General features: G+C 45.0%; 1 protein-coding gene across 6 annotated transcripts in view; it reads right to left on the bottom strand.

The window, feature by feature from the left end:
* ST3GAL3 (ST3 beta-galactoside alpha-2,3-sialyltransferase 3) overlaps positions 1-13,147 on the bottom strand; it is a 1,285,176-nt gene that overhangs the window by 762,201 nt on the left and 509,828 nt on the right. The window contains exon 5 of one of the 6 annotated variants that reach the window (XM_078661230.1): positions 3,809-3,922. The exons of the other annotated variants lie outside the window; for them this stretch is intronic. Coding sequence (XP_078517356.1) covers positions 3,809-3,922 — 114 coding nt within the window. The remainder of the gene's footprint in view (positions 1-3,808; positions 3,923-13,147) is intronic. 6 annotated transcript variants of the gene reach the window in all.

The raw sequence follows: 13,147 nt of genomic DNA, 5'->3' as shown, positions 1-13,147 counted from the left end.
TTGTGGTCTGTGCAGACACACTTTGTCTTAACTTCAGTGGCTGTTGCATACCCTTGATCACCATAACTATGCACGGTATAGTGCTGTTCCCCTGAGGTACATTAGATCCATCCACAGAAAGCACCCAGAAGTCTTTGAAAAATGTATGAAAGTAAACTTAACTGCTAATAAAATGGGAGGTTGATTTTCCAACATGCATCCCAGTGAAGCACGTGAACTAAACAATGCCCTAGCAAAAGGTACTGGAAGAGTAATGGGCTCAACGGAAAATCCTGATTCCCAACCGAGATGAAAGGTGCGTAGAACAAAGGAAGCCAAGACTTTGGATGAGTTTGTGAGGGTAACCACGGCATCACAAAACAAGCAACGCTCTCACCAGGAAGACACTCAAAGCAAGCAACAAAAGGTGTTTGATATAGTCTTTTTACCTTGCAGCTTCCATAAAGGAAATGGGGAAGCCATTTTCAGATACAGTCAGAATTGATTAATTGTATGATCTGCTGAGATTATGGATGAGACTGCCACCAATTCCATAAAGTCAATAAGAAGATGAGGGAAAATCACCTTCAACGACAGACTTAGAAAATGTGACCAGCCCATAGGCCTCGTTATCTATGGAAAAATATTCCCTCTGTTCCACTGTAAATTACAATGTAAATTTGGATATTCTTCAGTAGCAGTTTAACTGCTAAACCAAGACACTGTGCACAGCTTGCAGATGCGTCATGAAAAAGCACACAATTTATTTTCTGCCATGAAAAACATTTTCATCCACCATCTTTGTCAGACCATGGTTCACTCACCTGAAAAGTGAAGTATGACCGTCTTACCTGTCTTGAGAACAAGGTCCATCAGAAGACAAAGAAGGTGCTGCACATCATGACCTTGAAGTTGATATAAAGATCTGCCATTGTCCATCTGATGACACCAAACAAGACCAATACCCTTCTGGACTACTCCATGGAATTCAATGCCTCCCTTCAAGATCACTTCAGTAAACCCAATATGTACTAATGTCACCGCTGCTGTTTGTAAAGCAGACACCCAAGGTTTCTGGGAAAGGTGAAATAGGTAACGAAACTCATAGTTGAATTGGGGATGTTCGTACTCGTGTTCTGCAAATACAGTTGAGCAAAGGGAACCAGGCACCGAAGAGGAAGCGGATATAAGAACGCTTCTTTGTGCGGTAGATGGCATTGCAGAAGGTTGGATGAGCATTTGCATGCTACTGCAGGCACCAATGTTGTTGTATTGGCTTTACCTGTTGAAAAGAGGCTATACTATGAGAAATTAAGGGTTGAGGTTGGTGCAGGCAAATCTTTTCACATTCCTGACATTAATGGTATGGCTGAATCCTTAGAAACTGATCGATGCAGAGCCCTACCAGCCTTTCATACACTGATTGAGAGGGAAACCACATCAAGTTTTTCAGGAAGAGACAAAAGAACTTGCTGGATATCTTGGAAAAATGACCTAGAAGCGACACCGGTACATTGTACCTTTTCCAGCTTGTGTACTTTAGAAGAGACAGCAGTGATTATGTCTGCTATTGAATGATTTGTCATTCTTCAGTATGGCTGCTACCGCCTAGAAAAGGGTAAATAAGCCCAGGCTTGTGTTATCTGAACAGGAAAACATTATTTATATAATATTTATATATCACATGGCTTTCAACAGCCTGTGCTCAGCAGGCCCCCCTTGCATGTCATATTTGTGGTTAGGCCCTCCAGAAATTAAAATAGCTCCTGAACTTAAATCTCTTTGGTTGGACCAGAGACAGACCGTCTTCACCAAGGCAACCATGGTGCTCTCTTTGGAGAGCTGGATGATGATGGATGTCATACTACAGGGCTTCAGCTATGGAAGGGCTCGGAGGGTGGCAGTCAGCACCATTAGTGGGCGATACGTTCATGTGCCACGCAACTGATGTACCACCCAACATGACAACAACAAAGAGAGGTTCATAGCCAATACAATGTGCCACACATGCCTGTATGAAAGACCTTCACCACAAATGTTACAGCCTCCCGACTGATGAGTAGGTGTAATTGAACCAAGGCACATAAATAAACCTTACAAATACCTCCAAGCATTAGTGGCACACATGCAAAGAAGCTGCATCTACATGGTGTGGAGTATTGAGCTTTGCACATATTTTTGCTTCCTTCCTGAGTTGGTGAGGTCTTTCATGTAATCGAGTGCTTTGCTTTATTGACATCAGTGGTGGAGTTTTTCAATGAACTGAGGCTGTGGTCCTTCTATTAGTGGACTAAATTGCTTCTGCGAGACGAAAGCCCTAACTCGTGTATGGTAGCGACAAAGTGCTCAGGTGCTCTAAATCCAGAGTACGGTTGATGCACAGGGGGATATGCCGTCTCTCTGACTGGAGAAGAGGCGTCTAAACCTTCCATCCAGCTCTCTCCTCTCCAGTTTCTCTGCTTTGTTGTGCCATACTGCAAGCAGATCCAGGGGGTCATATAATGTAGAATAATGCATAAGAGACAGAGTTCTGAGAGAAATGTGTTTTTTGCAATGGTCAAGGAGACAACTGATGCTAAACCCACCACTAGTCGGTCCAGTTCAAGTGCCCTTGATGTAGGATCCATAAGAGAGAACGATGCACCGTCCCACAAAATTCATGGACACCCCCAGCATACTATCTGCCCCCCGCCCACAAAAGGACCAGAGCTGCCATGTCCATGCATTAGAGTAGAGCTACACAAGTACCAACCACACCAACTGTTGACAGCAGAGAAAGGACAAAGAGTCAAGATGGTCTGGCCATTACCCCGCTACCCATGGTCACAAGCGTTACCCTTGCTCCCTCTTGGCCATGGAACCTGATCAGCTGCTGCTAGCCTCTCTGAAGGAATTACTGCTTTGTGGACCTTACTAGTCCTGGTAGGACTGCTGTCCATGCATTCCCCAAAACGTCCATGAAACCACAAAATCCAAATTAACTCTGCTCCCACAACTAATCTCAAGTCATAGGCTTTACTACAAAATACTCTCTTGTGCCATCTTTATTAAGTTAGGTGCTTTTATATCTCACTACCCATCTACCCTTTCCTCCAGTGTTTAGGTCAGACGCTGTTCCTCTTAAGTCTTTTTGGCTGTGCATCTTCAGACAGAAGCTAGTCCATCATTATCTTTTAACTGACGAGCTCCAGAGAACCGCAAACATTACACCAAACGTGACCTCCAGACTAGACAATTACCACAGAGGCATCCAAACTAAAAGCAATATTTCAGAGGAGGCTTGCTGGACATAACAAAGTACCCTGGGTAAGGTCCCATGGAACCCTGGCCATTACTCCAGATGAAACTTTGAGAATAACTCATAGAATCTCAGATGAGGGCTTCAGACCTGGACTCAACGCTTACGATGAGGCCTCTTCAGAGCCTATAATAGGAGGACCATGCCACACTCTGCTTGTAAAACCTCCCAAATGCTCCCAAACATGTTTCTTATTGGCATCATTCTTGTTGAGTTATGCCATGTATCTCAAAGGTTCTTCTCTGGTGACATCACTTCAGATCTGACCTCACCCTCTTGCCTACTGCTGCTCAGTATTCAAGCATGTGGGACCCCGTATGAGGAACAGGTCAAGGTATGGTCTAGACTTGGTTCTCGATGGATGCATTCTTGGATGACCCAGTGGCTAGAGGTTTATGTTCACCAACATCAAAGACACCTGGAAGTGGCAGACTTCACTCCCAATCCCTTAAGAAAATTCCACCTTGTGCACACCATCTCCCCCTCCCGAGGTTCCCTCATCGCGTCTACATTGACTGTAGAAACACCTACTGGGAAGGGTCACCACTGGAACGGGGGCTGCTTCTTTCGGGGTTCGGTCAGCAGCATGTTGCGATGGTCGGTCTGGTGGCATTGTAAGAGTCGATGATTTTTTCTCTCGCCTTCCTGTTTCAACAACGAAATCTATTGCTCAGTTAAGCCGTGGCTACAAATGTTACAGGAAAGGAGCAGAGGAGATAGAACAGAAGGGTCCTAGTGTTAGCAGGATGAAGCGAGAGCAGCAGAGAAGCAGAAGCAGCAACAGAGTTGAAAAACTATTTGCCATAAAAGAAGCCCACATCTACCGCAGGGCGCTTAGCAAGGGTTTATGATTGGGATCTTCTTTTTGAGAGATACCTTTTCGCTCACTTGGACCTCTCCCTTGACTGCCAAATTCTTCTCTCTGACTGTGAGGGGAAGGTTCTGGTCTTAGGGACAGATGCTCCGTCTGAAAGCTATGCTTTGCATAACCATCCTGCATACAATAGATAAACCCATACTGTTAGCCGTATACAACGTATGGCATATCCAGAGTTGAGGGGGGAGGTTTCACCTCTGTGGCTCTCTGTGTCATTTTAGCTTGTTGTAGCTTGGTAATAACTGGTCTGAGCCTATTGCTCATCATTAGTTGTCTTTCTACTCAACCTCATTTGATTCTTATTCAAAAGCTTTGATTCGTCTCAATGTGTTTATCCCTCCCCGGAGCAAGGCTGCTTTACCATACGTTTAATTGGTTGATTTGTATACTGGTGCTCCTTACATTCAGAGAACTCAATTTTAGATTTTTATTTTTTCAATTTTGTGGTTTTATCGATTTTTCTCTGTGGAGTCAGTACCCTTATACATGTTTTTATCATATAGTTTTACATAGAGGGTCCACTCGGATATCTATAGTAAATTGTTGCTATATTGTGAGCAGTCAACACGTGTTTCGCCCCTTACGTGGCTTGATAGCCTAGGGGTTTTTCAAGGCTCATTATAGAAGTTCTAGCAAATAATTTTTCTTGGCACTCAAAAAGTCAAAGTCATGCAGGTCCGTACGGTTCATAATGGTTTTCTGTCTTGGGTTGAATCCCTGCTTGTAGTTTATCCAGTGTGCAGTGACTACCACATAGTAAAATCAATCAAAAAACAAAATTAAAATAACTCCAAAATCGAAAATTAAAAGATACCACAACTTTGAGTTTTCTTGCAAACGTACGGGTAGATACACTCAATCTCCTTCTACAAAGTTGTCTATATAGAGGTTACGTAGGTCCAAACCTCAAGAAGTGGACTACCGCATATTATGGGTATTTCTCAACAGTATTGGAGTGATGGACCTTAATGCACACTGAAACTACATTTTCAGAGAACTATTTCAGATATGGCTTGCAGCACTCCATGGAAGAACATTTGTTTTCATGCTTTCTCAACCTCTACCTTTTGTGCTGCTTCCCATACCATAACTGACCCCCCCAAAGCTCTCTGTGGTGCTCTCCCACCCCATAACCTGTCCACTGCTTCCCCTACCACACCCCGTGCTGTCTGACTTTTTATTTTAATTACCCCTGTAATCAAAGCTCCTCAACTGCTCATTCACCCTTCCCCATTTAATGCCACTCAGCTGCCCCTCACAAACTAGTAACATAACCTTGCTGCATAATTTAGTCCTCCATGCCTTATACACAATCCTACTAGCGGAGTGTTTATACCACCGCAAAGAAAATACTTTTTTTGACTTGATAATAACTACAGTGCCGTCTGACAAATCTTTAAAAAACTTTCCAAGTCTCAACCACCTCAGCTTCTTCCTGGAAAGTTTTGGGAGGTTCCATTACGCAGGGCTGGGGGTAAATGGAGGGGCCCATAATGTGTTATTCCCATGCAATTTTCCATAGGAAAATTGAACAGCGATAAATAATAGCTGAACAGAATTTTACCAAATTTGGCAGAAAGCTAGATCTTGGTCCAAAAAGTGTAGCTTTTGAAAATCTGTTTAGTTATTTTTGAGAAATGGAGGTTTAAAAATATTTTTATACTGCACACTGCGGAGAATACGCAGCTCAAACCGATATGATCTGATTGGCTGCCACCACATCAACAAAGATTTGACAGCAGACATTTTAGGACACATGTACAAAAGGTTTTAAGGGTTGCAAGCGGAGTCTTGGTCCGTTTGCGAATGCTAAATTGCCTATTCACATGTAGTAACCCTATTTTGCTAGTCGGTATCCTATTAAAGAATCACAAAAAGGGGTTTACGAGTCCGTATTAGTAAGGGGCATATTAAGTGCACGCCTTCCTAAAAGCTAGACGCAGGGGGATGTATGAAAGCGATCGCAAAACATTCACAGACCACCCATTCAGAAATGGGAAGGGGTCCAAAGGGGACCCCTTCCCCATTGCAAATATCGGCAAAAATATATTTTAAGAGCAGGCAGGGGTCCCACGGCCAATTGTCTACTCTTAAAAGATTAAAAGAAAACTTTTCATTTTTGTTGTTGAAATGCATCCCGTTTAACTTTAAGGAAACAGGGATGCATTTCCCAAAACAAATTGCTTATGGTGGTCTGCTGACCCCAGCAGGCCACTATCCCTGTGATTTTGGCCATTCCCAATGGGTCGCAAATTGCAAACTGCCTCGTGAATATTGATGAGGCAGGTCCATTTATGACACAATGTGAATCGCAAACAGTGTCAAACGCACTGCTGTACAATGCATTTTGCAACTTCCTAATTGTGAGTCGCAAAAAGTCACAATTAGGAACTTGCAAAATGTAGAGGTCATACATGTAGCCCTCAGTTCCCTGTCCTTTTAAAAGGTTTTTAAAAACGCGTGGGGGGGTGGGCACCCTGCATCGTTGGAGACAAAAAAGTTATTTATTATTATATTTTAATTGGAGTCACACATCCTTACGCAGATTAAAACAAATTAATAATAAAGGCTCCTGCCCTTGGCAAATTTGAGCCACCCCGGGGTAGGCCAGGGTGGCAAGGGTCGCGGCTTTCATTTTTTTTAGGGGAGGTGGGCGGGCGCACAGTCCCCTCTTCTCTGGGGCACTTTACATTAAAAGGGGAGGTTGGATCCCATCCCCTGGGGCTGAGTTTTCAAGTTTTGGGAGAGGGGCGAGTGGCTATTCGAGAGAGAGCTGCTGGGCTCCCTTGCAGCCCCCAACGATTTACATGTTCTGGGTGCCCTTGTTGGCACCCGGTATGAGTATGGGACCTCCCCCAGCAGCCTCCAACATCTGGCAATGTTGTGAGTGCCCCAGTTGGGCACCCTGGCGCTCAAAATATGTAAAAAAAAAAAAAAAGAGAGAAAGAATAATAAATGATCAGCAGAAGTTGCTCATTTATTATTCGTTGTTGAGTGCAAGGTGTAACCCATAATGGCCTGCAAAGGCTTTTTCATATTTGTAGCTCTTAGTGGTGCCCCCCAGAAGAGGCAGGGACACCACCAAGCATTTTTATAATGTCCTGGCAGTAAGTCTCCAGGGTCATTGAATCCATGACCCCAGGAAAGCTTATCCTATGTTGTTTAAAGCACTCCTGGCTGGAGCTATATCTTCTTCAGCTGGAGTGCAGGGACCTCTTGTGGTTCTTTCTCTGGCTGCACTTGATGAGTAGAATATATATATATTTTTTTAAACACTCCAAGACGTGCTTAATGTTTTATTTTAGATAATGCTTTATTGAAAATATAATCACTATTAAACATTGCAATGTGTCAATTATTGAACTCTTCATTTAATTATAGTTATTGGTGACTGTCTGTTTATACATGTTAAGGTGCTGACCGCTTCATACAGCAAATACGCCTGCTGACCCTTTGAAAAAGCCAATAGGTCTGCCTTATTTACAATGACACCCTTTATATTTTTACATGACATAGTATGCCGTAAAGCCAGGGCTGGAGGGGGGCTGACGCTCATGGGAAGTTGAAAGCCCAAACCCGCATTGTAGTTCCAAGAAATAGTCAGGACAAGTCAATGTGGTTGAAATTCGGGAAAAATTCCAGTACACAATATTCAGCGTAGTGATTTTTATATAGAAGTGTTGACTCGTTTCAGGGATTCCGAGTCAAAATGCAAAAGAGTGTCAACGGTCAACACATGTTTCGCCCCCTTTACATGGCCAGCCGGCCTGGGGCTTCCTCAGGGCGTCGTGGATTCTATTTACGACCTGTATGGGCCTTTTCAGTTCACTTAAAAGTCATGAACCTCTAAAGTCACGACAAAATGCCCTGGGTTCAGTGATCTTCATAATCGGCATCGGTTGCCCGTGACTTTAGAGGTTCATGACTTTATTGACTTGTACTGACTATTTCTTTGAACTCTCTTGTGACCAGGGGGTTAGGGGTTTCCCCCCTGTCAAGAACAACTACCCTCACCTTATTCTGCTTAACTAAATGCGGCCAGTAAGGGATCGGGACCCATAACCCCTTCTTACCTTGAAGCAAACCCACATTGTGCCTGGCCGAAAGGCTGTGCACGGCAGGGGGTGGGCACCAGTGGGGATTTCTGCACAGGGCCCAGACATAGGCCAGGTCCTGTGTCCAACCCCCCACCCCCAAACTGTGCACGGCCAAAGATAGGGGATTGAGCACCACCTACCACACACCATCTACAAAGGCAGGGGGTAGAGTGCCCAACCCCACGCTGCACACGGCGACGGACATCTTACTGTATGTTAAAAAAATTATGGAATTTACAGAAAAAACACAGGCAAAAGTGACGCTATAGTTAAGAATTGTGATATCTTACTTTACATTAAAAAAACTAACAAAAACACTGAACTTTCCCAGTTATAGTTAACAACTCGTGCCCTGAAGTAACTATAACTCATGCCCTCATCGTGTATTGCTAATTACCTCAAATATTATATCACTCATGTCATATTCTAGGAAATCATTGATAACAAGACTGCAACATCTGAAATGACATCATTGATGACAACACTGTGCATAGCGAGGAGGCGGCCTCAGGACTTGAAAAATGTACTTGCCCACTGAGGTTGAGCTATTTTTAGCACCTACTAGTCCCATCTGGTGAGTGAACTTAAGCTGAGAATGAACAGGTGTTCTCTTCATTCAGCAAATGAATGAGCAATAACGATGGCATTAAATCTTGTTTTTATCTTGACACATTTGATTTCTGTTCAAGAAAAGAAGTCAAATGTCAGTTTGTCTTTTTACTAATTGCTCTGGAAATGCGTCCAATGTGACATCATACCGTCTACTTTCCATGTTAAATGTGGATTATAAGATTCTTAGTAAGGTGCTGGCCAACCGACTGCACTGTCAACTTGGTGAATTGGTGCATGAAGACGAGAATGGATTCATACCCCAACACAACACCTCCTACAACCTCAGCCTTCTAAAGTGGTTGTCACACACAGACATTCCCGCAGCAGCGGTGCTCTAGTCGAATGGAAGGCATTTGATACTTTATACTGCGAGTACCCGCAAGTGGTAATGCAATGGATGGCACTGGGAGATGGATGGGATAAATGGGTCTCAGTGCGAGCGCACAGGTAAGGGTATGCAAGTTTAAGTATATATAGGACTCACTCTCAATCCATAGGGAACTCGCCGGGGATGCCCACTCTTGTTGATGCTGTTCGAGCTAGCTGTCGAACTATTTGAAAACATACGAGAAAATGTTATTTCACTATACGCAGATGATATGTTGCTTTACCTGAGGGATGCTGAAGTGGGGATACAGTGAGCAATTATGACCCTGGCAGAGGTGGGTGAGGTATCTGGTCACCAAACGAACTGCAGCAAAGCATGTGCATCTCCTGCGACGAACGCAATACAAGGCCCTCGGAGATAGTCAATGGGCTGGGGAATAAATGGGAGCCCAGAGTTCTCAGCAACCTGGGGATCAGAGTATACCACGCAAATGCAGATACAGGGAGGGCAACCTGAGTAGAAGCCCTAGAGCCCTGTGGGTAATGTGGACTACTGGTGCACGCTAAAACTGTCCATCATGGCCTGGATGGCCTTGACGAAAATGGTTGTCCTGCCACGAGGATTTTACTACTTTGTCAACCTTCCCCTCTGGTTCCCGCATAAATGGCTCAGTTCCCTAATTGGGCTCCTTCGAGAATTGATATGGGAGGAAGGATGGAATAGGTAACACGTGTTTAGTACTGCATTTGGTTTCACTTTGGAAAATACATTATGGAGATCCGCACAAAGAGTGGTCCTTATCAACACTGTTGAGGACCAAGAGAAGGAAGGAGTCAGCTGCGGACAACAATTGCACCAGTGGACTAAGAGATAAGTGTCCAGTTAAGTCTCTGCATCAGGGGCATCCTCGCCCCCCACACCAACCCTGCTATAGAAGCTACAGAGGAAGTGGGGTTCTTGATGGGACTTTTCTGTCTATCTGCAGCTTGGTGAACGCCCATAATGAACCTGGGAGGGTGAGTGAAAGGAAGGATGGATGGATGAAAGAAATGGTGGATGGATAGATGCACGGATAAATGAGTGAAAGGATAAATGTAAGAATGGAACAGTGAACGGGAGGGACGGTGTATGAGGGAAAGGGAGGGTGGATGGATAGGTGAAAGTGTGAATGGGTGGAGTGAAAGAATAGACTGATGATGAGAGAAAGGATGGATGGCAGAACGAATGGATGATAGATGGATGTGTATAAGGGTGTATAAGTGGATGGAGCAAAACTATGGATGGTTGAGCATAAGGATGGAAGAGTGAAAGGATGTATGTAAACATGGATAAGCAAAACAGTGGATGGATGAGTGAAAGACAGAGTAGATGGATGTCTGGATGAAAGGATGGATGGATGAGTAATAGGGTGAATTGATGGATAAGTGAGTAAAAGGGAAAATGGAGGGATGTATGAGTGGATGGCTGGAACGATGGATGGATGGAACGAAGGGTGGGTGGATGGATGGATGGGTGTAAGGATGGATGGCTGAGTGAAAGGGTGGATAGATGGATGCCAAATCTTTGTAAATGAGGCCCTTAGTTAAGAAAGTATGAGAACCTTTCAGGAAGAAGCTCATTGGAATTCGAACCAAGGATTATGCCCCACCACTTTTAAAGGTCACCCGCCGCCACTGGAGTGGAAGAGTTTGGTAGTTTGATGAGCCCTTTAGTCAGGGGGCATTAATGGCTGTGCTATTGGGGCTGAAAGTCCTTCCCAGGTGAGAGCCGAAATTGCTGGCGGTAGGCCTTCGATGCTGGAGGGGTGCTCTCAAATGCATGGGAGGGCATCCACTGGTGGGGCTCCCCACTGGTAGGGGCTCCCCAAAGTGTGAGGCTGGATACTTCATGGTAGGGTGAATGGAGGACAGGATGGCAGTGGAGCTGCTGACCCTGGGGGATTGTTATGAAGAGGGAACCTTTGGGACTCTAGAGAGCCTAGTTACAGACTCATCTCACGAACACGCAATTCCCGAAATACGGGGCCTTGGTACGGGTGACTTGTCATTTCTTGGGCACGTTGGACCCGGAACCACCCTCACACGACTTCCTCCAAACACTGACATTTGGGAGAGGCGACACCTGGTGTCCTGGCTCTACAGAATGATCCTATCTCTGACTGCGGATGGGCTGCTGACTGCACATACTGGATGGGAAGCCATCACTGGCCAATAGTTCACAGGGAAGGAGTGAGACAGGATGCGAGAACACAAGCACACGCTATCCAGGAACACCCGCTCCAGATATGCCCAGTTTAATTACCTATAGAACACCTTTCTAATGCTAACCTCCTAAATAAGATGCTACTCATGACCACCATTAGCTGCCCTTGGCGTCATGAACTGGACGCAGACTTCGCACATCAGCTCTGGGATTGCCCGGTGGTCACCCAGTGCTGGAAACAAGTAAATCGAGAACTGGAACATCATACTCTTGGGTTTTTGCATTAAGCTGCACCCTCAGGGCTGCTTGGTAGTTTGGTCTGCCCTGTTCCCATGATGCACTGGGCCAGGGACAGACTAATTTGCATATAGCCAGGTTCTGAGCTGGGATGGGGCAGTGAGATAAATAACGGTGATGGATCAAGCCCTGATCTTTGGACTGGGTAAGAGTGGTCTGCTTAATTCAGACACTCTGTTCATCACCACCCCCTTTTCTGAATCGCACCCTCAGGGCAGCACTTTTTCCAATTCAAAATGACTACTTTTCAACCCTTCCTAACTATAGTTCGGAAATGTATAACTTTCCCCAAAATATTCCAGGACTGGAGTTAGAGTAGTAAATAAGCCTCCTGGAGTACATGGGAGAAAGTTGTTCTTTCCCCAAATATTCTAGGCCCCCCTGCTTCCATGAGGGCGCAGTTTAGGGCAAGAAACGCGACCATACCTTCACAGGCAACCGCTGTACAGCGTGGAGACCTGCCTGTTGGGGTCTACAGCCGGCAAGCGAAGAGGTCGGCTGACCATAGCTTCTGGACGTAGCGCTGGGCGTCGTCCGCAGGGACATCGTCGGACACTGGAGATCACCTGAGGGTCCCTGGAAGGAGGAGGTGGAACAGTGGGCGTTGGCAGAAGGGGCTGCCATACACCTGGAGGAATATAGGGGAATTGGCAGAAAGCGACTAGTGGACCAATGGCAGGAAATTGTTGATACTTTTCGTATAGTGGAGGCATAGAAAGTATAGGCTGACCCACTGAAAGTATGCGATTGTGCGGCCACAGTGATTTTCGCATAGTTGTAGATTTCCCGGATTGGCCACATATTCCATCATCTGCTGCGTAATCGCAGATTTAAAAAAAAAATTTCTAGCTCCAATGGTTAAAAAGTTATTTAAAACTCATCAATATGTGTTGCCGTGCAGTGGAAGGCCCTCTGCAAAGGTTGACTGATCACCTTTCTGTAGCTTAAGAGCTATATTTGGGTGTTAAACTGGTACTACTTAGGTATAGATAATGCACAGACAGTGTTAACAAGTTTAAAAAAAGACAACATAGTTAAATGATACTATCACAAAAAGTGAAGCATAATTTGCCTTTTCTTGCTGCACACTTTATATAACCCTGCCCCATAATTTTATCCTCTCGTGCTGCATATTTTTGGTTGGCCCCGAGTATAGGCAGCGCGCGAATAATGCACGGAACGCCGGTGACCCACCCCTGGCATAGACCCTTCTTGCCCCGCTCCCCCCACGAGAAAAAGGCGGTTTCTCGTGGTTGCAATAATCAAGATAAATGAAGTAGTGCTGTAGCAGAGGGACTACTTTTGCAGCACTCGTTGAGTCATTGAGTCACAGCTATGGGTAGAGATACTGGCGGACCACCTAAGGAGTATTAAGCGGTCCATGTAGAGGACTCCTGGAAATAAACACACACCCAAGGTTTACCACAGGATGGGTATGTGTCCTACACTGATAGTTA

Source organism: Lissotriton helveticus, chromosome 1_1, assembly GCF_964261635.1.
Source record: "Lissotriton helveticus chromosome 1_1, aLisHel1.1, whole genome shotgun sequence".
NCBI lineage: Eukaryota > Metazoa > Chordata > Amphibia > Caudata > Salamandridae > Lissotriton > Lissotriton helveticus.
The sequence above is the reverse complement of the archived record's forward strand: the minus strand, read 5'-3'. Positions and strand labels throughout refer to the sequence as shown.